The following is a 24,942-nucleotide window of genomic DNA, read 5'->3' on the forward strand; positions in this document are numbered from 1 at the left end:
TGTCAAGAAAATTGTTATATAGGATTAACACCTATACTGCACCATTGGAAAATTGAATCCACACCAGCCAACTGAGTTGCCTCCAATAAAAGAGTCTTCTGTTAAGAATAAGCTCTCAGAAAAGAAAAGAAAAGAAAAGAAAAGAAAAGAAAAGAAAAAAGACTTGCCTGCTGAAGTTACATTTTTACTGCATGGCTGAATCATGGAGTCAGCTTCTCAAATTCCATGGGTATGAGTTCAATATCTCTGCACTAATGTGAGAGCAAATCAAGTTTAGCTCTTAAATGTGGTTTTGTTCACCCAGTTCTAGAGTTCAATATCTGCACTAATGTGACAGCAAAATCAAGTTTAGCTCTCAAATGTGGTTTTATTCAGCGAGTTCTGACATTGGTGGACAAAGAAAATGAACAATTTTTTCTTTTTCTCTAATTGAAGACAATCTGAACTGCAGATCTTCAAAACCCTGACTTTGTAACTAAAGATACGCATCTACTGTTTGAATCCACTCAAGTCTCACTTCATCGATTTCATCCTGCTCATACGTAGATTTAGAGAAAGGCTGCAAAATTTTAAAAGTCAGTTAGGAAGGCCAACACAGACTAAAATACCTGAAAAAATAAATAGCAAAATGAAGCTAAAGGTTCTCACCTCAGTCTTTGTAAACATGTTTGGCTCATCAATTATCTCCCTCATAAACATCATTATGTAAAACCCAGATTCCATGCTATGTTTCTGTTTTGGACACTGCAAATCACAGGGGAACAGTATCAAATACGTTGAATATGTGAACACCAACTAAACACTGAGGATTTATACAGATGTTAACTCGATTACCTTGACATTATACCAAATTGGTGATGACCTCTTCACTCCATCTTTTTGCAAGCCTTTCAGACCACTTTTAAGATGAAAAATACAGTTAGTAACAAGCAGCAGTGAACATACAAATTGGTAAAACCTGATATACTTACAAAGTGACGAAGGGTTTGATGTTGAATCGAGCTGGGAGCCCCGATGGGTCCAGCCAATAGCAACTCATAGCCACCATATTTATTGCGACAAGAAGCCAATGTGCCCCCCTACAATTAAAGAGGTGATAATTAGATTGTACATCTCATCACATTCAGTAAGTGTAAATAACTGAATATTTCGAACTTACTCTGGATTGACGGGAATGAAAACCCATTCGCAATTTGTATTCATCAACCTTGAAGTTATTATTTTTGACAAATCAGCATCTTTTGCAGCTTTTACTGATGCCGGGTTTATAAATCCATATTTGTGTTGTATCCCTCTCTCCACTAATATATCGTAGAGGTTCCTAGAAAGATTAAAAACAAACGAGTCTGTTACAATAAAAGAGCATTAATAAATAGCTTTATAAATTCATTTAAGATAAGGATTTTCTCACTTAATGTATGCCACGACGCAATTCTCAGACGAATCTTCCATATGGCACATATATCTAACATCATCCAGTTCAAGATAAAGTTCCATTTCTGTACCAAAGACCACGGCATCTACTGGTACTGATATGAAAGGAATGCTGCCGGTCAATCTTTGAGACGCGCTATTATAGAACCTCTGGAAGGGTGAGACATTCGAATCCTAACAGAGAAGATAATAAAACCTGTTATTCATGCCAGATGGAGTTTTTGATCAAAAAAGAAACTAATTCCCACTGATGCACACATTAGGTCACTTCCTGTGAGCCTATTCACACGGATTGTCACATAGAAATTCGTAGGCAAGAAAACCATCAATGGTATAGAAACTGAAGTACATATTCCAATATTTATGACCACTTACGGTGTAGCCTGTGAATGCCCTAAAGAAGTTGTGAAAGACATTGGTGATATCTTACATTGGCTACATACATATACATAGCGTTCAAGGAGTGGAATCGCTGAACATAGTCAACGAACCTGAGAATGGTGAAATGTATCACTTGAAGTGTTCGAATTTGAAGCAACCTTCAACTTAATGAAACTATTTATATTCTTTGACTTACCTTCACAGATCTAGCGACATGCCTTGATGGATTTACTTGAACAACAGGTAAGTTTTCCTCATCATTTCTCCAAATCATAGACTGAGATCTGCCTGATGTCTATAAATACAGAAAGGATAGAGGAGAAAGGTAAAAGCACTATTTTGACTAGACATAGGATTTTACGTAGTGCACAGAACATACCGAAGGTTCGTAGTTGTTTGAATTGGCTCTATCAGAAGATGACGCGGGAGAGTTTCCCTACACAGCATGAACATTGGTGTAGAGTCAGAAAGAAAAGGACTGCCGACAAAAAACCAAGCATAAACTATTTTCTCAATGGAACGGCCAGAAAATAGCACAAAGACATGCCAAATTTTCATTGTTCTTTAGGTGGACCCTGGTAGAAGTCGATGCAGGCCCTTTCCCCTATACATCATGTTCGGCAAACAGGGAGTTAAGAACAGAAATTTAAGAAACAGATGATTTTACAAAGAAGTGAAGATTATATACTTTACATACCAATTTTTCCTTGTTGCTTATGGGAACCCTAGAGGAAGTCAATGCAGGTCCTTTCCCCTGTACAACATGGTTTGGTAAGAAAGGTTACTTTGAGAGAGAGAGAGAGAGAGAGAGAGAGAGAGGATTATGTATTTCACATACCGAGTATTCTATGTTGTTTGTGGGGACTCTATTGGAAGCCGATGTAACCCTTTTTCCCTGTACAACAAGGTTTGGCGAGAATGGAAAGTTAAGAACAAAAAGAGAAAAGAGATAATCAAAGAGGAAAGAGAATATTATGCACTTGACACACCAAATTCCCATTGTTGTATACTGGGACCAGAGTTGATGTTGATGCGGGCTCAACCCCCTATAAAACATGGATATTTTACATAGAAAATTGAAGATTACACACTTGGCAGAAGAGAAATTACACAGAAAAGTGAAGGTACTGGACTTCACATACCAAATCTTTGTTATTGTTAGTGGGGAGCATGGTGGACACCGAGGCAAGATCCTTTCTCTACAAAACATGGTTTGGCCATTGCAGAAAGTCAAAAAGAAAAGAGATTATATAGAAAAGTGAAGATTATGCACTTGACAAAAGAGAAATCATGTCAATTTACTAACTATAACTTCTTATTTTTCCACGGCATTGACCGAGAACCGACTGATTCATACTTGTACTATTTATATAAAATAAAATACACTAAAGAGGTAAAATCCCTTTTTAATGATACAAGAGATATCATCACAAACTGCATAATTACATACCGAGTTTTCACAGTTTTTTAAGGGGTGTTTGTTAGAAATCGATGTTGGTGCCTTCCCCTGCAGAGTAAGGACATTCACGCAAAAGATTGTTAATAATGATAGGAACAATATCAAATTTTGACAAGTATGGAGAACATAGAAAAGAACTACAAAACACATTGTAAATAAGCACAAGTGTAAAACTAGAACTTGCATGAAACATATTGTATAAGAATTAAGAAGAAAGAATCTTACGTTTTGCATGAAGTTGGCCAGCATATGCTCTAACCGTGAGACCGTGTTCTGAGTATTCAAGAGTTGATCTTCCATTCGTAAACGGGACAATCTCTCTTCTTGCCACTTGTTCTCAATCAGCTTTTGTTGCTCATGCAATTTATCAGCAATTTTAAGGGATTGACGTTGCTCATGCAATTTATCAGCAATTTTAAGGGCTTGACGTTTAGGCTTCTGAAAGAAGATGGGTTGACTTACAAACTTTTAGTGAGTAAACTTGAATGATTCTATAATGTGTAGAATGCCACAAAGTGCAAAAAATGGATATATATCGCTGCTAAGGATTATGGGAGACTTCATCAGAAGCTGATGACGTGATTTCCCTACAAGACATTGACATTTCCTGAAGCCTTGAAGGGATAGTGAGGACAACTACTAAAAGATTCAAGCATATTATGTAAGAACTAAGAAAAAAGAATCTTACGCTTTGCATGATGTTGGCCAGAGTCTCCTCTAGCCGTGAGACCTTGTTCTGAGGATTCAAGAGTTGATCTTCCACTCGTAAGCAGGACATTCTCTCTTCTTGCCGCTTGTTCTCCATCAGCATTCGTTGCTCTTGCAATTTATCAGCAATTTTAAGGGCTAGACCTAGACGTTTAGGCTTCTGAAAGAAGGTGCGTTGACTTACAAGCTTTTCAGCGCCTCTTACTGGAGTCCTTAAAGCCAATGTCAGCACATCGATGTTTCCATCACAAACTAGGTAAATCACTAAATTGTAATGTGTAAGCCGATTAATAACTTACATTCAAATTCTTCAGGTGCTTCTATAAGGTGATCTTCCATGTTGGGTTGCTCGGCGACGATGGTTCCCGAGGCTGATAGGAATCATAGGATCAGGAAGTAAGCACAACAGAATGGTCAGTACACAAGTAATTAATCTCACGAGCTATATGCAGATAGAATGAGAAATTGATTATTGTGCCCTACAATCACCACATTCACGTATAAGGTTGGCATAGGCTCAAGAAAGGCCCTTTTTACATTCTTGTTGGTCTTTGTTGAAAAGATCACATCGTGCGGATAGAATGGGAAATTGATTTATGTACCCTACAATAACCACATTCACGTATAGGCTCAAGTAGGCCCTTGTTTACATTCTTGTTGATCTTTGATGAAAAGACTCAAAAGAGCACATTGTTGATAGCAATAAAGTGTTCAAGAAGTCATGGTGCCTGTAACTGCTAAGTAATAAGTCTCATCAAGGTCAAATGCCAATATATCCGAACACTGGCTCGTGAGAAATAACATAACGAACACTGTAAGCAAAAGAATTCGAACCATACTCTGATAAGAATGGGGATCGCTGATTCGGGAAGCACATAAACCTTTATGTTTCCAAAATAAACCACATATGTAGGAGTTGTACATTACTCATCGTAGATAGAGGGACATATATATGTGGGGTTCAAAATTGACAATGCTCTGGTCTAAAAGAACGAATCACAATATACCACTCTACAAAGACATGTTTCTTTTAGCTTATCTCTAAAGAGATAGCACAAGTGAATACAGATGCTTACCTTTTCTTTTGCCTAATAATCTTGTTGTCCTATGCATCTCATCCTCTGCTATACCCACAGGTGCCTCCTGCGAAAATGGAAATAACCTGTTTAGGAGTGCATTCAGTAATATAATTATTATTTTTTTATTTTTTTATTCTTCTTCTTTTTTGTAAGTATAATATAATTATTAACCTGTGTGCTGAGAGAGAGAGAGAGAGAGAGAGCAATTTTAAACAAAAAAAAAATGATACTTTTTGATCGTCTACAAAATATGATACTCCATGGAGATTATTGAACCGAGTACAAAAACACTGGAAACAAGGTACGACTACCCATGGACGTTGGGTAATAACCAGCTTACCTTGGAAGTAGGAGCCACCTTATCTTTCTTCTTCTGTTTACTGTTGTTGCTATCAACCTGCAAACCAGCAGATATCATCAGATTTTTTTAGAAAAATAGAGGATACTGACTTTCATTGAAGTTTTAACATAAAAAACATGATTTTTTTTGTCTTTTTTAAAAGGTTTAACCATCAGATTACCACAACATCCTTCGCAGTTTCACATTCTGGAATATCAATAGGAACTGATCCTTTGTGTTTGTGATCGTACATCTCACAGTTGTGGTCTGTAACTTCACACTCTGGAGCAGCAAGAGGAACAGATCCTTCCCGTGTTTCGCCATCCATCTCATAGCTTCTTGATGATTCGTGAAGCAGTCTTCTAGGGCGGAAAAAATAGATAACACAGTAAGAGATCTTTTAAAGTAAGTACTCAGATAGAATATAGTGAACTTTTAAGAAAAAAGATGCACACGAAAAATGAAAGGAGGCTGGAATGTTTTATGAACATCTATAAATACAGACAAGAAGGTCAAAGCATATGTCTGCCGTTATGATGCATCGACACCAATAAAATCATTATAAAATTGGGCCATACATGCGATTCATGAAATTTCTGAGACATGAGAGTGGGCATATTCAAATAATGCAAATATGAAATAAATAAATTTGCAATTGGAGCACCTCTTTACATAGAAAAATGTGTCGCTTCTTAGATAGCAGTGTAGGAGATCAAAAACCCCAAACCTACTTAGCTGGATGCTTATCCACCAAAGCGAAAAAAAAAACATAAATTTTGCTGGTGTAAATGGATCTAACTTCTTTAGAGAAAGCAGTAATGAATCTATTACTTTGTACACCTCCATTATCTTGACTAGTATAGTTTAGCATAGACCCCCGAGAAGAATATCAGATGTTCATAGAAGATATCCATGCCATCTAGCCTAAACTTAAACTTTAAGGCACTAAATACATTTATATTGTAATAGATATTCACAAGTTTGAGTATCTTCCTTAACTTGATCCAGTGTGTGTCCATTAAAGATCGTCAACTACCGAAGACAGACATTACTAATTTATCATCTCTAGGTAAAACAAAATTAATCATCAGCATGCCCCAGTTCATCTTAAGTATCTTATGGGTCCAACTAGGTAATGAACTTATAAAAATGAAGAAAAAAATCCACTTCTTACGATTTCTCTTACTTTCTTAATTCTATTGTGTCCCTCAGGATGCAAGAATTATAAACACCAAAAGAATAATCTGCACAATAAAAAAACACAATACATTTTTTTGCACGATTTATAGCTAAATTAAGAACCACATTATACTATAACTACAATAACCATCAGATTGATGATTACAATGCAAGTATCCAGCACTAAACATGCTTAAACCTCGATCATCTACGAAGAATGAATGTAAACCATTTGACCTTTACAGGGATGGTAGATATTGCTCAAACTATAACATAATTTATCCTTGTCTTTTACTCGATAGTAACATTATCTACTGTGTATTCTAAGAACCCTTTGTTAATCATTCCACACATTATCATGTTTGTAAGAATTTCATACAAAGCTCTGTTCTTCCTTTTTCTTTTTTGAAATGTCGGAAATTATAGATGCAAAAATGGTCACTTTCCTAAGCTAACTCACTAAAAGGCTAGTACATGATTTTAAGCAAACCATACATGATTATTTTGATAAATAACAAAAACCACTGAGTAAGAACATCAAAGCATTCCTCCAGAAATAGATCACAACAGATAGATACAAGCAAAGAGTATTAAGTCAAGGAATGTACGTTTGCCTCCGCAGTCCCTTCTCCAAATATGGCTTCTTGGCAGTAAGAGCCTACTTAAACAAAAGACAAGAAATAAACAAAAGATAATCAGGTAAAAAGGAAATCATTCTAAAGAAATCAAACAACATCTCACAATTTGAGCAACAGCCGACCGTGCATGAAGTTCAAGCTGGGTGCGAAGAAGGGTGGGTTCCTAATAAATGATGAATCAATTAATAACAAGAAACAAAAATGCTAACTAGATGAAACCCCTAATAAGAAGACATATCCAATAAAACTAGTATCACACTTTCATTTAGGCGTGTAATGTGGTTTGGAGTTTGGACTACATTCATCTACTCACCCCAATTTATTTACACCTTTGAACATTCTGACCCAAGAGAACTACAATTGAAAATCCAAACCTACTGTTGAGATATATTTCTGTGGTTTCTTTGCCTAACTAACTTCTATGTACTCTTTTGAGAGGAATGTGAAATTCAACAAAACCGTGATTAAGAAAATGAATTTCTGAAAAGAAAACCCAAACCCTAACTAACCTCATAGGGAGTAGGAGTCCTATTTGCTTCCTCCTCCTCCTCCTCCTCCTCCAGTGCTTCAGCTGCAGGAGCATTGCCTGTTTCCATATTTTCTTCAGCATCAAGATAATCCTCCATCTCAACGACATTCTCACGAATTTCATCAAAACACCTAGTTTCTAGCCCAGGATCTTTTTCTTCATCCAACACCATCCGCAGTGTAAATTGAACTGATTTATGACCATCGTGTTGTGGCTGCTCTACTTCTGGTTTTTGTTTGTTATTCTTAATCGACGACCTTGTTCTTCGAACCACCGATGCACTACCTTGATCAGCTAGACTTCTCTGTACTTCTTCAATTGCTGCTTTTGTTGCTGAACGACCTCTTCGAACTCCTTGACGCAACTCTCTCATCCTTCCACTCAATTGAAAACCCTAATTTGCCTTCAAAGAAAATTGGAAACCCTAATTTTTCTTGTTTTCTTCTTCACAATGCTCAATATCGGAAAACGTGAAGATTTTTGCTCTGAGGTTATCGATCAAGAAAATATTCAACGGATTTTAATATTAATGGTGGGAACTGGGAAGGGAAATTTTTAAGTTTTGGGGGTAAGGTTAGGAGGACAGTTTTATGGGTGTTTTCAAAGAAAAAGAAAGACAAAAAAAATGAATCCGTCAAGCCTTGGGGTGTGTGTGGACATTTTCGTCAACCGTACGCGAGTTATAACCCCAAAGGTGTCATTATCCATATATAAAAACTCCAACAAAACAAATTGTTCACAAAAACCCTATTTAATATAAACAGTCTATATTACCCTTCTAGTTTATATCACCCCAACAAAAACAAAAATCAACCACACTTTAATTTTTATTATATTGTCACCCCCAACAAGAAATAAACAACCACCAATAAGCACTGCCGCCACCGATAACCACCGCCACCACTTCCGACCACCGCCGCCACCGCCACCACCTCCGACCACCGCCAACGCCACCTTCCGCCACCGCCGCCACCGACCACCGCCACGCCGCCACCTCGACCACCACCACCACTCCGCCGCCGCCACACGACCACCACCGCTCCGCCGCCGCCGCCCACCACCGCCACCACCGCCACCACACCGACCACCACCCCGCCACCCGCCCCACCGACCACCACCGCCGCCGCCGCCACCGACCACCACCACCGCCGCCACCGACCACCACCGCTCCGCGCCCCGCCGCCGCCATCGATACTGCGCAATTGCACCACCACTGCCAGCCACCCTACCATCCAGCACCACCATTGTCGACCACCACCGCCACCACCTCCGACCACCACCACCACCATCGATACTACGTAATTGCACCACCAATACCAGCCACCCTACCATCCAGCACCACCACTGTCGACCACCGCCGACCGCCCACCACCACCACGACCGCCCACCACCACCACCACCACCACCTCCCAAAAATACGATGAAACCAATTTTGGTTTCATCATAAATACGATGAAACCGATTTTGGTTTCATCTTGGTTTCGTGAGAAATCACCTGCAAGAAATTTTTTAAGAGGTATTATACATCTTCATGGATAGAAATACATTGTTGAAATACGATAAAACCGATTTTGGTTTCATCATAAATAAAATGAAACCATAATTGGTTTCTGCGCTTCAACAGCAATACCACCAGTTATGTCTCAAGACCCATTACTCAGCTTCACCTGGTATATCTTTCCATCTAGGTTTACAGGCAATTTCTCATTGTATTGCAGCACTTCATTGCACCTGCAACTACAAATTCACTTCAAATCCCATACCCACTGCATTACTGCCTTCCATTTCAGTTCAAGCTCATACCTGAACACCACAGATGCTCCATCTCAGGCTCAGTTTGATCTTCAACTGGACCTGCAATATCCATATTAATTCAACCAGAGCAACACCAGTTCCTCCATGGATTCTGATTATCACCAGCTGCAGTTCATAATCACCACCAACATAGGCATCTCAGTTCTTCTCTACACTCTCAACCTGCAACTGTACTTAAAAACCATTCTCAAGCATCAGCTCAAACTATTCTTCATAGAGAACCAACTCAAAGCCAACACCAGTACCACCTTCTCTATAATATTAACTTCAGCTGCAACCGGAGCTTACTAGCAGCATCAAATGAAACTCGTCACAAGACCCTGTCACTGCAATAACCATATCAAACTCATCACTGCAATAACCATATCAACAATACCAGCAGCTACACTTGCACACTTCCAATCTGAAAGCAGTGGCAGCAACATCTCCTAGATGACTCTACTCAGCTCCACAATCCAATTCACCACCTGCAATTGCTTCCCATTTCAATTCTAGTCATCATTTTTCTCTATTAAACCTTCTTTTGGACCCTCTCCTTCACCTAATTTCAGAATCAGATTCCACTGTTTTCAGAACAGTTTCCTGTTTCCCTTCTTCCTGTAGTAAAGAAGTTTCATCAACTTTATTCATCCCAAGAGCAGTCCTTAATGTCTCCATCTTTGTATCCTTTCTAGCATCAATTTGATGGGTCTGACTGAGTACCTGACACCCTGAATCAAACACAAGCAGTTCCAACATATCAGTAATAAGATATAAGAATATTGGCCAACAAGAATAGAATAGTTACTTTTCTCTTTCCATATGCTCAAATCATCTCAAGTAGGTACTCGGAAATTAAAAAGAGCATGTTTTAGGGAGATGCCTCCTTCACTTACGTTGCACACAAGTGTCGGTGCAGGAGTCAAAAGACGGCCACACTGTGGTACTTATACAAGTTTTCAAGTTCAACAGGGGCACCTAGTCTAACCACTCTAACCATAAATGATAACTATCATATTGAACTGCAAAATATGACTTTGAAATGTATGCATGGCAGCTCAACATTAACAATCACACAGCAACCACAAGCTCAACATTAGAAATGTGTGATCTATTTCTGCTGCGCCTATTTTCATTTCAACATCCACAACTGGAGAAGAAATGTTGCAGTTGTCTTGGATACAACAACATCACAACAACACATATCCATGCTTTATTCTACAAACACATATTATCAACTGCCAGCACCACCACTGCCGACCACCGCCGACCACCACCGACTAAAACCAACAACATCGCCAACACCCGCCGACGACCACCACCACCACTGACCAAAAATTAGATAAAACCAATTTTGGTTTCATCATAAATACGATGAAACCGATTATGGTTTCATCATAAATACGATGAAACCATAATTGGTTTCATCAGAATTCATCAGTAGCTGCACTTCATTTAAGCTTCATTTCTTCTCTAGTTTACAGCATCATCTCTTGTAACACAACTCTACATAAAAACAATTATACTTTCAGGCAAAACCCAGCTGCACTATCCACCTTCAATTGCTTCAACTCCATCTGCACTATCCACCAGGCCCTATTCTTTGCATCTTAACCTGCACTTCCAATTCCAACCCTATAATCCACAACTCCACAATACTTTCCTGCTTTTCCTAGCATTCATCTATTTGTGAATCTTCTCAATCATTCATTCAAGCCAACATCATTGTATCAACAACCTCATTATATTCTTTCAACCACCAGGCCATCAATTCAATTTATTTCTTTCTTCAGTCCCAGCCTTTGTCCATCAAACCAACACTGCCATCTTCTATTCCATTTCCTTGTCTGCAACACAGACCAACACCATTTCAGTCGTCTGCACAACCCCATTTGCATATACCACCTGCAGCTGCTCAGGTAACCTGCAATTCATTCATATACAACACCAATTGCATTTCAAACTCGGGCCACTTCCACCTGCATCTCTTTGCTGCCTCAAAAACCTGTTAACAATCACACAACAACCACAAACTCATTGCACAACATCCACAACTTACTCATTGCAACATCTCATATTCAAGCTTCTGCCATTCTCCAACTCCATTGCACCAAAACCATCTCTAAATCCTCCATCAACTGAATCTTCTCTATGACAAACTCTATCCAAGAGCCTAACCCATAGCACCATCAGTTCACATACATCACATAATTCTTCAGTTATAGAAACCTCCACTTCAATTCAATCATCATCCTCTTCCATACTTCGATTTCAGGAAAAACCTGTTCATAAATTCATCACAACAAGACCTCGATTTCATATCAAATTCGTCGTGGTAGCAGCAACTGGTTCTGCAACTTCATCATCACCACCAGCTACAACTTCAGTTCTTATACTTCTTCCTTGTAAGCCTTCTCTCAACCATAAATTCCTCCAAGTCAATAAATCCTTACAGTAACAATCAAAATCAAATTCTCAAGAATAAAAACCAACGAAATGTCAAACAAAACGAAATCTGGTATCCAATTCAATTGAAAAATTAGTGAAATGATAAGATTTTTTAATACTTCAAAACTTCAAGTTATCATTCTAAATCCACCGTTTCTCCCAACACGAGCATATCGTCATCGGTAGTTCATTTCCACCATGGAATCAATTCCTAGATCTAATTCCTAGACCTTGTTAGAAACGTCACCACTCCATCATCCTTTCCTTGAAAAATCGATCTCAATCATCAATTCGTCACTGATAGACACATTTTTGTGTCTAATTTGATCTCAATATTATATATTGTTGTCTCTCGATTTTGTATTAATTTTGGTGTTTTATGTATTTGTAGGCATTTTTGGGAATAAAACATTTTTTTGGAAAATTCGGCTCGAAAAGTTGATTTTGGCACCCGGAGGACAAGTGTTATTCGGACTCTCGCTTTCGGATAAGGAGTAACCTAATTACTAAGGGGCACCCCCAGGTCACCCCCAAGTCATCTGCTATTCGCACCCCAGTCCAGGATAGGGGGCATATCATCTTCAACCTTTTGAAATTCAAATTTTGGCGGGAAAAGTGTTCTTGAACTGCCGTGACTAAGGTTGAGAATTTGAAGGTGTTCCAGTGAGATTCAACGGCCCAAATTAAATGGGTTTGTTCCTAGGGCCTAGACAGAGCTGGTATGGGTGTTGGATTCGGTCAAATTTGGTTAGATAATCGGTGGGAATCAAAACAGGGAAGATATTCTCAAATAGGGAAGATATTCTATTTTTGGAATTGTTGGATGGAAGAGACGTGCATGGGTTAACTATATTGGCTGGAAACTTCTCCTACAGATCAGAGATGATGCGTGAAAGAGATAAACCAGGAAACAATCCGTAACAAATCAGAGAAATAAAGAAAAAATATTTCGGAAAATATTCTTTTTATGGCCGGATATTCTTGGAGTTATTACAAGGATTGTAGTGATCTGTTGTGTATAAATAGGTCCCTAGTGTCGATAAGAAGGGGCTAGGCAAGTTTAGGGAGAGTTTGGAAGAGAATAGAGGCATAAAATCGAAGAACCAGGCGCTGGAAGAAGAAGTTGTTCTGCTGGTGCTGCTGAAGAACACGAAGAACATCAACCCACGGTAGACAGTCGCAGACCACTGTCGTTGTTCTACAGCACTTCGCTATACAGCAGTCTTATTTATTCTGTGTCGTTGTTTCTGGACGCCTTCTGTGGGTCGCAGAATCCTGTTCTATAACATTTACTTATCTTTCTCTTCATTGTAAACACTTGTGAGCATCAATGAAATATTTTGAGAGGTTTTCCAACATGATGAGCGGCTAAACTCTTGGTGATTGAGGCAATGGAGGATCTATTCACTCATGTTTGATTGGTAATATTTTTATAATTTCTTTAATTATTTACTTTATTTAATTCACTTGGATCAAAAAAAAAGGATAAAATGGTTTTCTTAATTAGTTGTGAATCAGTTTGATGTTTTATGCTTAGAATAATTCTTTGATAAATCATGCTTAAGGATTACAACTTAATATTTGGACACCTTTTAAATTAAAAAGTGATTTAATAAGAAAAAGAGATTAATAATAATTTCTGAAATATTATTTATAACCAATCAACTTGAAGTGGTAGTGAATCCTGAGCCTTAATCCTTCTAAAATCTTGACATTACTATCAAAAAAAAAATTAATTTCCTTCATTCATTTATTTGTTTAAATCTTAAAAAAAAGAGTTACCTTCACAAGTTCGAAAAGAACCCAGTTTTTACCACTATCTACAACAACATTTGAAAATACATCAGTCACCAACCCATCTCTGTTCTTCAACTGAAGTTAAAATCGCAACCCTAATTTCAACAATTAAGGGTTAAGGGAACGAAGGTGGTGATGGAATTGAAGGAGGCGGACGAAGGTGGTGGTGGTGGTGAGATACGAAGGTGCTAGTGTGGTCGGGCAAGCATAAAGTTTCTGCTGGTGAGATCTGGTATCGCTGCTGGTGGTGATGGTGGTGGGGAGAAGGAGAGAAAGAAAGAAGAAAAAATAAAGGAGAGAAGGCGAAGATGAAGATGAAGAAGGGTACGTTTGGGTTTTTTCAAAGTAAAAAAAATTAAATTTGCTAATTATTATTTGAGCTGGGGTTTTTGTGTCACTATTTAATGAAACTGATTTAATTTGTTAAAATTAATATGGGTGGTTTTTTTATTCCTTTAAGTTGGTCACCTAGGGGTTTTGTCACTAGTTTTGTTTCGTTAAAGCCATTGACGGTGGCGTAATATGCATTACCGCTGGACAAATCTTATGCCGCTAATGTACTTTCTTTTAACACCTAGTAATTCAGCATGGTTTGTCAATTTTGCACCCACTATGGCCTATGGGTGTGGTGAAGTGGCAAACATAGGCTTTGCGATAGAGACTCTGTCACTCGATGTTCGTTATATCGCTCGTTAATCATCAGTCGTCAACGATAGAATAATCATCGTTCGCTTCTGATCAACGCTCAGTGATTCGTCATCCAACGGTCAGAAATCCATCTCTTACAAATACTCAACTTTAAGTTCATTTGAACTTGTATCATAATTTGTAAATCTTCTAATCTGAAACAAAATATATTTATTGCACAGAGCTAGTTCTCGTTTCATAATCTCCAAAATTAAAATCTTAAAAGTTTCTTTCACAATTTGGATTTGAACGTTAATTTTAAGATAATTTTCATAAATAAAAACAAAACAATTACATTGGAAAAATTAAAATCAAATTACAACCATAACTACTATTTCTCTAATTGGTCGTGTTTTCTCGATCAAAACTGTTGTTCAACATAGCAGAAATCGAGCTGGTTTGAGACTCTCTTGGTGGTTGAGTCTCATCAGAACCCTCAAAACCTCGAAAAGTAACGGGCTCATTCTGGCAGAGGGGAATACGATAGCAATCTGCAAATGGGTGGTGAGCTTGAAATGGGTGAAATGATAGGATGTGGTTTAGGCAATTGGGGTATAGAGAGTAGACTGCCTAACTGCTTTGATATCCAAGCCACCACCAAGAGTCGTCATATTGTCAGTTGGCAATTGGTTGAACAAACCTCCAGGAGTTCTTTCCATGACGATGACTTCATCACTTTGTTGGTATTTGAGTATATACCATTATATTTGGAGTATACTTATCTACCATAAATTTCTTTGACTTCCACCACTTCTCATACTTCACTTATTTACACCACCAGGATATGAACCTATACCATCATGACTCGGACCTATACCACCAGGTTTTGTACCACCATGACTGGAATATGCCAGAGTAGTGATGTCAAACATCATGTTATCCCTGAGTTATTTCATCTCATTCAAGTGGAATCTTTGAAATCCATGTAGTAGATCGTTATAAGCGTTCAACTGGTTCCGATACTGCTCTGATGTAGCTTTTACCCCCCAGTGTGAATAAGTCCGTTCGAGACACTAGAGTCGGTAGTTGGCGAGACTGGTTCGTTGGCGATATTGTTTATATCGGACGATATGGTCAATATCACCAGCGAAAACGACTCTATCTTTGGCGTTATATATAATATCGCTTGATAATATCTCCATCACTTAATTTTTTTCCCATAGTGCATGGTGGGTTTTCCAGGACACCTGCCACAACAAATGGAAAAAATATCCAGTACCTATAGGAACCGTCATAATGCAGTTTCATGAAAATTTGTAAAAGAAGTTTTTTGTCCAGCCACTTGAATGAACAAATCAGTTTGGCCATTAGGGGACAACTTTATCAATGACAATAAAAGAGGCATGCGGTAAAAGAATGGACGCATGACAGTACTTGCGTCGCTAGTGGTTGAACATGTGTCGTGGGCAATTAGAGCCTAGTCATCAACGGTTATGTTTCTCAACCACTATAAATTCATCTGATTTCAATCATTTTCAGTCACACCACTCTACTATCTACTTCTTAATCTGAACAAAATCTTCTACTCCTTTTTTACAATTCTGAGTATGAAACTAGTGTACAAAAATGAAGAGAACCGTAAACAGTGTAGCATAAGGGTAAAAAGAAACTAAAGATGAAATAATACCGTCGCCTGCTCCAGATATCAATTGGAGGGGGGGAATCATGTTATAGAGTTTGGTTCGTTGAATATAGTTACTGGTCTAGAGTTAATTCGTCATATGTTTAGGCGTCAAAACCGATCTGGATATCACAGAATGAGGGGTGATTATAATAATTAAGTATTGTTTAAATATGGCTACCCCGTCAAGTACGAGACAGAGTGGATACATATCCTTGCCAATGTTAGTGACCATGTACTCAACCGATTTTTTTTTTTTTTTGCTATTAAAGTTTTAACATGGATTAATTATAGTAGGTGTGTTACATTCATGGACATGTGTTTTTCATCAAATACAATGTTTGAATGAAATAATGGGCATGTGTAGTGCCAAATCCTTGTAGATGTCATCGTGGATTGTTTCTTTTGGTGTTTCATTGCCTGGTTTGCAAGTTCATCTGCCACTTGGTTAAATTATTGATAGGAATAACCTGATTTTGTGATGGAGATTTGTTGTAGTAGTCTGTTGATTTATTTTAGCGTATCTTGTAAATACCAAGGCTGGTGGTCTTCATGTTTGACTTGTTAGATGAGAGCTTTTGAGTCTACCTCAAACTATACCTCGGTTCACTGTTGTTGTGTTGTTATTCGTATTGCTAGTATAAATCCCCATGTTTCTGCTATAAATGTCGTCGTATTGCCTAATTAAAGGTGTTGTTATTTTTATGAGTTGCCGTCATGTGTGGTTACTGCATATGATACCTGCTCATGCGGGCCTGGGTGTCCTTTTTCCGCTCCATCAATGTTAATTTTTATCCAATCGTCTTATTGTGCATCACATCTACAAGTATAGTAGTTGTTGTAAGGGGAAATTTATTGCTTCTTGGGATTGCTAGTATAGTTGAGAAAAAAAAAGAATAAGATGGTTTTGGGCCCAAAGATGTTCCACAAACATTACCTTGATAATTTGTATGATTTTCTTAGGTGTTTGAACTTGCTGCTTGTAGTTGTATATCCTCGAATTTTTAGCTAGCTATGGGTGCCAAATGGTGAAATAAATAGGATTTTGGTTTTCCATGGTAGCTTTGTGTCAAGTAGGTCCTGGATATACTTTGTTTGTCGTATCCATGGTGTGTCACCTTGGTTTATGTGGGTTCTCTAATCCCTTGCTGGAATAGTGGATTTAGGTTGAATGAGGGTGATGGTGGTATTATTATGGTTGCACGGGATGATGATCTTGGTTGTTGTGGGTAATGAGGTGGTGGTGGTGGTGGTGGTGGTGGTGTTGATATATCATGTGTTGTTTGTGGGTCTGGGATTCATTGGCCATATTGAGTTTATGAATTACCAAACAAATTTTGCATGAAAATATTGGAAGAGTAGATGGTGAGGTATTTCTGGATATGTCATGCAATCTAGGTATAAATTTGTGGAGGTAATATGAATGTGTGTTAGGGTGTCAAAGGTTGGGAGACTTTCAAGACTTACTTTCCATAGAAAATTCGGATTTTTATGAGGCATTTCAAGCTCCAAATGTTCTTGAAATCCGCCAGTAGGTGTGGTGTTTTTTTAAAGCATGCTCGGTTGAACCAACTGGCGTTGGTATGTCAAGTCAGTTTTCAAATTTATATATGGCAAAACGTATTCTTGATTTATCCTACTAAAAGTCTGTTTCAGACTAGATTAGTTTTAATTAAGTAGTGAAGTATGGAATCAAATCTATCCTTAACTGATATTAAAGATTACACGAATACATTTACCGACAACTTCATTGTAGGTTAATAACAATACTCGATTCTTTATTTATTCTACCTCTCTATCTGCCAAAACAAAGTGCTCACTCTTTGGAACAATTCTTATGACGGTAAATATACTTTTGTATATACACTCGAGGAGATTTTGAGCCTGGAACTTTAGTGAGAATAACTATTGATCCTGGAAAGGTCTCTATATTGATTGAGAATATGAAACCAACGAGCCAAGAACCACTCAATTTCGAGTTATAACGAAGAAATTATGAGTGAGTTACTAAAGTTGAATACGGTTAAAGATTCAGTTTGTGAATAAGAAACAATACACAAACTTTTAGTGACAGTTCACAGACTAAACAGTAGAAACGTGTTTTTATGCCTATTTTAGTCATGTTTTTGATGTTTCCTTTCTTAGACAAACTGACTTGAATTTTAAGAAAATTAGCCTTGATCATTCACTATAAAAAGAGGTTTTGTTTTACTACATAAATCATTCATTGAATATTGTGTGTGTGTGTGTTGCGCGCATAAGGTTGCTTTCCTCGTCTTTGTTCTTCACAAACAATAATGAGATTCTAAAGACATTAATTAGAGATTGTAAAGCACATGCAATCTATCTTTTTCTTTGATAGTTACGGAACATGTATCTAGATGATTACAATAATCCTTGTTTATTCTAAGGTCTTTGTCTTTTGTTATAAGGTCATTCAAGGACTATTTATCATAAACCCTAGATTTGGTAGATCAAATATTTGTAGAACATTCCAGTTGATCTTGTGATGTCAAATCAATTAGGTTATACGAAACGTGTAAACCCTAATTGTTGAAGAGAATCTTGTAAAGAGAATTAATGTTCTGCTAGAAGATTTTCAAGCGCACCTTCTAAAGAGAGTTAAAGTTATGCTAGAAGATTTGCAAGAGTAATTCCTAAAGAGAATAAGTGTTCTACCATGAGCTTTACAGGTACATGAATATAATTGAATCAGTGTATTACATATAGTCTGAAATCTGGTAGTAGGTAATTGGTGTAACAACTTAAATCAGTGTGTGTTCAATTTGGGATAGGTCTTGGGGGTTTTCTGCAAGATTGTAGTTTCATCCTTAACAAAATCTCTGGTGTATGTGTTATTTCCTTTCTGAATTATATTGTTTCATCTTTATAATTGAGATATCACATGGTATACATAGTTAAACCTAGATCTCTCGTCTCAATAGTAAATAACTTACAAGATTCATCCTTGTCGAATTCATGTCTTGGAATATAGATTACAAGTCTTGTTATTGTTGGAATTCGGTTCTAGTACTGTTTGAGTACATACTAGGTTTACTTTGTTAAACAATTTTGTTTATAATTTCGTAACCGAACATATAAATAGTATTGTCTATATAGGTTTACGAACGAAAAAATTGGTGGTGTGTCGGTTACCCTTTCCTTTTCAGGTTGATGTTGGTGGTGTGGGTTGGTTGTTGATGAGTTGTAGGGGTTATTGGATAGGTTGGTTTGCGTATTAGGTGAGAACAATATACTTGGATTTAGATGTGTGATTTCCCGTTTTGGAAAAAGGACAAATGATTGTGTTAGCTTTTGGATCCCTTACATGATAAATATTGATTATGTGATAATCAATTTGGGTATTGAAGACGGAGTGAATGAACTCATGTTTCCACGAATTGGTTCGCCAAAGAGTTGTTTGGTGGAGGTGGGTTGATGGTTTGGTTGGGCTGGTGTGGGATCTAGTTATCTAGTATGTAGGTGTTTTGACCATTTCCAATTTTGGAGAAACATTGTGCCTGCAAAAAAAATAAAAATTAGGTTAAATAAACACTTCCAACTGTGACTGGATGATTGGGATTTTGGGATCTGGTTGTGGTAGAACAAAAAATATGGTTGTTAAGGCATTTTTCAGTGCATAATAATGTCCGAATGGATTGAGCAGTAGGCTTGATGTGTTGTTTGTTCTTCTTCATTATGCATGCTCTTCCCATTACTTTTGGTTTTGTTAGTTTGTCCCAGCCAATTGGGTGTAGCTTCCTAGTGAGTTTGTCATGTTCCCAAAAAAAAATTCTTTGTTTATCAATCTTTTGGTGGACATGAGCGGGTAGAAGTTAAGTTTGCATTATACAGTTGAGTGCTGATGTGAAGAATGTGTTAATAAGCACTAGCCGTCCTGCCTGATTGAGACATTTTGAAATGTCACAACCAGATTTTCTATTACTTGCTTCAGCTTTCATGTGATTTGATGTAGGACTTGTGTACATTTTAATATCTGCACTTTATATGCTTTCTTAAGCGTCTTATGTTTTAGCGACTTATCTTAATCTGCAAAAAGATACAATTGGATCTTTGTGCAGTTTGTGCACCAGTATGTCCAAACTACTTTCTTCTTTATTTTACTCCCCCAGGTTCACTTTTTAGAGGATGGATAAATTTATAGTTTGTGCACAATGTCAATGATGGTGGTGGTGCTCACAGATTCATGAGCGTGATAATAACCATATTTGGCCGTTTGGGGATAATTTTAGCTTCCGGTGCAATTGCCTACAGGGATACTCTAATTTTGAGCGGAATATTGGGAATGTTGCTGGTACATTGTGTTCGGGAAGGGGTGAAAAGGGCGGAGGTTTGATAAGTCAAATAAATGCTCACGTCACTACTTTATTTTGTAGAATTCCCATATTCAAGTGATACTTTTGGGTTTTCATTTTGGAAATAAATTTTCTGATTGAACTCAACATAAAAATGTAATTGGCGTCAATATTTTACTCACCAACAAAAAAAATAAATAGGGTCATTAATCTTTAAGTTGGGACTAAACTTGACATTTTCAAGAGGGTGAGTCATTATAGATCACTAGTTAAGCCGAGTTCTCCCTAAAGAACCAACTTTTTTTTTCTTCCTCAAACATAAATAAAGAACAAGCTATAAAGCTCTTAATTTAACATTTTTTGCAACGATACCCAACAGTTCAATGACTGTATGCAAATTCATGCACCCCAAGAAAACCTCTTAAGATGCCAATAATCTTATCCACATTCGAAGGATGTTTGGAGATATCTCTATTCAAAATTTATGCATGGGATACTTTTTGTTCGCCAAAAAACACCAAGGCTCCAAGGAGTCTAAATTTGACCCAAATTTTAACACCTGTCGGAAAAAGTCATTCTACATGTACTTGCACTCAAAAGTCAAAACTAATTTTGAGTTCTTAAATTCAAGCTACAAATATTTTGAGTTCTTAAATTCAAAGGTACAAATATCTATGAAAATATCGATGCAAGGCCTCGCTAACAAGTTTTTGAATACCTTCGGTTTTAGCAATTTTTGGGTAAATTCTATCATGCAATGTATTTCAACTACCTTTTTCTCCATACTTCTAAAAGGATTCCCAAGGCCAATTTTTTCCATTTTGAGGCGGTTAAGACAAGGAGATCCACTGTCTCCATATCTATTCATAATTTGTATGGAAATATTATCTAGGCTCCTAGAAAAAGCGAGCTAGGATATAAAAAAATCGTAGTTTAAAATAAATAAACATTCCCCGAACATTTCCCACCTATTTTTTGATGATTGTTTTCTATTCACAAAGCTAATTTGGAGAAGTAAAAAATCTGTTAGATTTGTTATCAAGATTCGGGAAAATTACAGCGAAGATGGTTAACCTTCAAAATCAGGGGATCTGTTTCATCCCAAGAATACATCCAAAGTACGGAAAATCAAAGAAAAAAGTACTAAAAGTCCCGTTAATATCTTGGCATGCCCCTGTTCTTTGACAAAAATAAGAAGGAAAATTGTGAACCCCTCCTCCAAAAATATTATGCGACCCTTCAAGGATGGAAATCAAAGCTCCTTTCTGATCAAGCAGGTAGAACACTGCTAATCAAATCACTTCTACAAGCATGCCCAACTTACCGAATGCAAATACTTTCACTTCCCAGATAAACCATGGATAAAATGGATCATATACAAAGGGATTTCTGGTGGAACAAGGATAAGTCGAAGAGCATGGGAAGATACATAAGAGCTTGGTCCAGACTATGCAAACTCATTTCCCAAGGCGGGTTAGGAATTAAAAAGCCACATAATTTCAACATAACTAAAAATGCTGGGGGTACCAAAATACACCGCCAACTTTTTCTTAAGCAACCTGTATGGACTAAACTCAAATACAATTTTGAGAGTTGCAACTTAACGAATCTCAATCAGGAATTATATGAAGAGTTTATATCTCATTCTCTCACAATCAATATGTAAACGTAGACAAGTCTGTGAACCTAATTATACTGTAAGAGTACTTGGACGATTCCAAATATCAATATCCAAGATCAATCAAGTCGTATCCAACAATTAGATGGACGTTCTACTTTGATTGGTTTACGTACAACCTGTGATATTTCAATTATAAAAATATAAACAATATAATACGGAAAAAGAAAAAACACAAACACTAGAAATTTTGCTAACGAGGAAACCGCAAATGCAGAAAACCCATGGGACATAATCCAGATTTGAATACCAAATTGTATTAAGCCGCTACAGACTCTAGCTTACTATCAAAACTTCAGACTGGAATGTAGTTGATACCGAATCTACCATTACAGTAATTCAGTTACACTCGCGTGATCGATGTCGTATGCGTCAAAAATAAATTACACTTTCTCACAACTCAAAATATATAATATAACAAGGGTAAGAAAGGATCGTTCCCACAGAGAGGATCTAGGTTGTCAAATTGTTTTGGTTTCCTATATAAACAAGGGGGGATTTCTGATTTTTATGTAAAGGAAAATAAACTAAAAGCAAATAATAAAATAAACAAGCAAATCAATAAGATGAAGATATTGGTCAAGGATTAGTTTTCATTCACAAACATGAATTTGTAAGAATAACTAGAATTGATATTTTAATTTCAACTTTTATCAAAAGTCCTAGGATACCTTGATCGCAAGAATATCCCGCTAATTTCCTCTTATCATCAACAAACACATTAAAAGATGCGAAAGTGAATTTTTCTTAAAAAGCAACCTAAAGTGTAAAAGCACAATTAAGTTTAACTCCCTAAGAGCACTAAGTTTTATGAAATAAGACTAATCAATGCAAACAAATGTGTAAAAGCACTAATCCGTTTTAACAAAGGTTATGATCCACATGTGACTACTAGGATGTATCACTACAAGTAATAATCACAATTATGCTACGTGTATTCAAGGTGTATCACGTTTACGTATAATAAACCCTAAACTAGCAATAGATATGATTACGAGTTCTACCAATTTGCAACTTGACAAAACTAAAAATCAATCATACATGGCGATATTTCTAGCGAATCATAATCGACAAAACATGGAGACAAAACTAATTTATTGAATGAAAACCTGGAAATCCAACTTATTCCTTAACCAATAATAAAATCTAGGTACTCATGGCATAGGAGTTCATAACAAGAAGAAAAAGAAAACTCATGTTTCTAACCCTAGGCTAAAAGTAGAAGAAGAAGATCATCGATATGGAGATATAAAACTTGTTTTATATTGCTTCTCTGCCTTCCCCATTTATAACTCTCGGCCAAAACTGTCCAGCCCATAATCACCATTCGGGCCTCAAACAAAGCTCATAAGCCCATTAAATATTTGGTCTTTGGTCTGTCAGTTCTAGAAAACTGACACCTGCAACTCCATTCAGTCCCATTATTTACAAACCATATTCCCTGTAATGTAACCGCAACTTAGCTTCACATCCTGCAACTGCAATAACCTTCATCTCTACACGGCCACCACTGATGCAAACTCATGTAACTGCAACCTAAGGTTCAACTCACAGCCAAGAGAACTGCACTTCGATATATTTCTTACATCCAACACAACTCAGCCCCAATAGAATCCAGCACCACCTGCAACTCTGCTTCAAGCCATTCATGTTCTTCTCGACTCAAACTTAACTCCCAGAACCCATCTCTTAGTCAGTGCAGCTCCAGTTTCGATACACAAACCTGCAACAATAATTCCCTGTATAGCAGCAACACTTTCTACTAACCATTTCAGCTCATTCGTATCCATTCCATAACAAACATCACAGCTGTAGCTCCTTTTCTTCCCTGACTTCCGCAACGACTACAATCTTTATAAACTCCAACCAAGAAATACCATCAGTGCTCAACCACTGCATCAATTCCTTCATTCACTGTCTTAGTTCATTGCAAATCCAAGACTAAGCTCATAACCTCAAATCCAGCTTCTTTGCAGTAGCAACAACATCATCATTCTTTTCAGCTCCACACAACAACAAGACACCACTTGAATTACAGCTGCGATACCTTGTCCAATTCCACCAGCACTCTCCTTTACTCACTGCATAACCCAACATTCTAATGTTCAACCATTGCTTCCGCAATTGCATAACTGCAACAACACCATCACTTCCTGTCCATTCCCATCGCTTCCATCTTCAGTTAACCATCAATTGCTTCCAACACCAACTTGAGTTTCAATTCCTAAACATACATCTAATAGTTGCAGCTTCAGCACAACCCAGACCATTACATTCAATCCTTGGAAGCTATCCATGCCTGCAACCTGAGTTCGAAGTACCAACAGTACCACAAATTCCAGCTCAGTCTACTCAATAGGATCAACATCTTCTAATCACCAACACCACCAGTGCATATATCTCATACCAACTTGCACCTGCAATATTTGTAGTTCAAAACTTCTCCATCATTCCAGCAACAGCTTCTTGTTTGCAGTCACCAACCAGTCCTCCTAAAATCCAGACCTGCAACACCTCATGTTCAATCTTGGAAGCAACACAGTAGCAATCAATACCAGAACCTCTTTATCCACCTGCAAAACCACCAGCTCAAACTCTAATTCTTCAGCAGCTGCTACTCAGTTCTAACTCATCTTCTCGACTGCACTGGAAAACAATTCTTACTCCCCATTGCAGCAACTTTAGAGTCTCATACAAACAACAGCTCATCTACCCTTCACTGCAACTGCCAAATCCTTCCTCCTTTCTCAGCTCATACTCATCTCCTCCTTGTAGTTGTGTGTGTTACCCAGCATCAGACTAACCCCTTGATTTCTTGTATATGTTGGCTTCAGAATGAAGCTTTAATACCAGC

The 24,942-nt window shown here is 37.5% G+C and overlaps 1 protein-coding gene across 5 annotated transcripts; it reads right to left on the reverse strand.

Annotated features, from left to right (window-relative positions):
• Positions 1-208: 208 nt before the first annotated feature.
• Positions 209-8,326, reverse strand: LOC113340919. Of its 5 annotated transcripts, none has more exons than XM_026585968.1 (22): positions 7,728-8,326; positions 7,189-7,238; positions 5,583-5,760; positions 5,402-5,458; positions 5,059-5,125; positions 4,282-4,353; positions 3,963-4,186; positions 3,500-3,712; positions 3,266-3,322; positions 2,958-3,014; positions 2,805-2,861; positions 2,654-2,710; positions 2,513-2,569; positions 2,363-2,419; positions 2,195-2,251; positions 2,012-2,110; positions 1,412-1,608; positions 1,160-1,321; positions 972-1,079; positions 835-898; positions 649-744; positions 209-559 (listed from the first exon to the last, which is right to left on the reverse strand). In XM_026585968.1, the coding sequence occupies exons 1-22, from the start codon at positions 8,118-8,120 to the stop codon at positions 476-478; spliced, it is 2,463 nt and encodes an 820-aa protein (XP_026441753.1). In that variant the 5' UTR covers positions 8,121-8,326; the 3' UTR covers positions 209-475. The 5 variants fall into 5 exon arrangements, with proteins under 5 accessions (XP_026441753.1, XP_026441752.1, XP_026441754.1 ...); XM_026585967.1 differs by having other exon boundaries at positions 5,583-5,763; XM_026585969.1 differs by lacking the exon at positions 2,805-2,861 and having other exon boundaries at positions 5,583-5,763.
• Positions 8,327-24,942: the final 16,616 nt, after the last annotated feature.

Source organism: Papaver somniferum, unplaced genomic scaffold, assembly GCF_003573695.1.
Source record: "Papaver somniferum cultivar HN1 unplaced genomic scaffold, ASM357369v1 unplaced-scaffold_24, whole genome shotgun sequence".
NCBI lineage: Eukaryota > Viridiplantae > Streptophyta > Magnoliopsida > Ranunculales > Papaveraceae > Papaver > Papaver somniferum.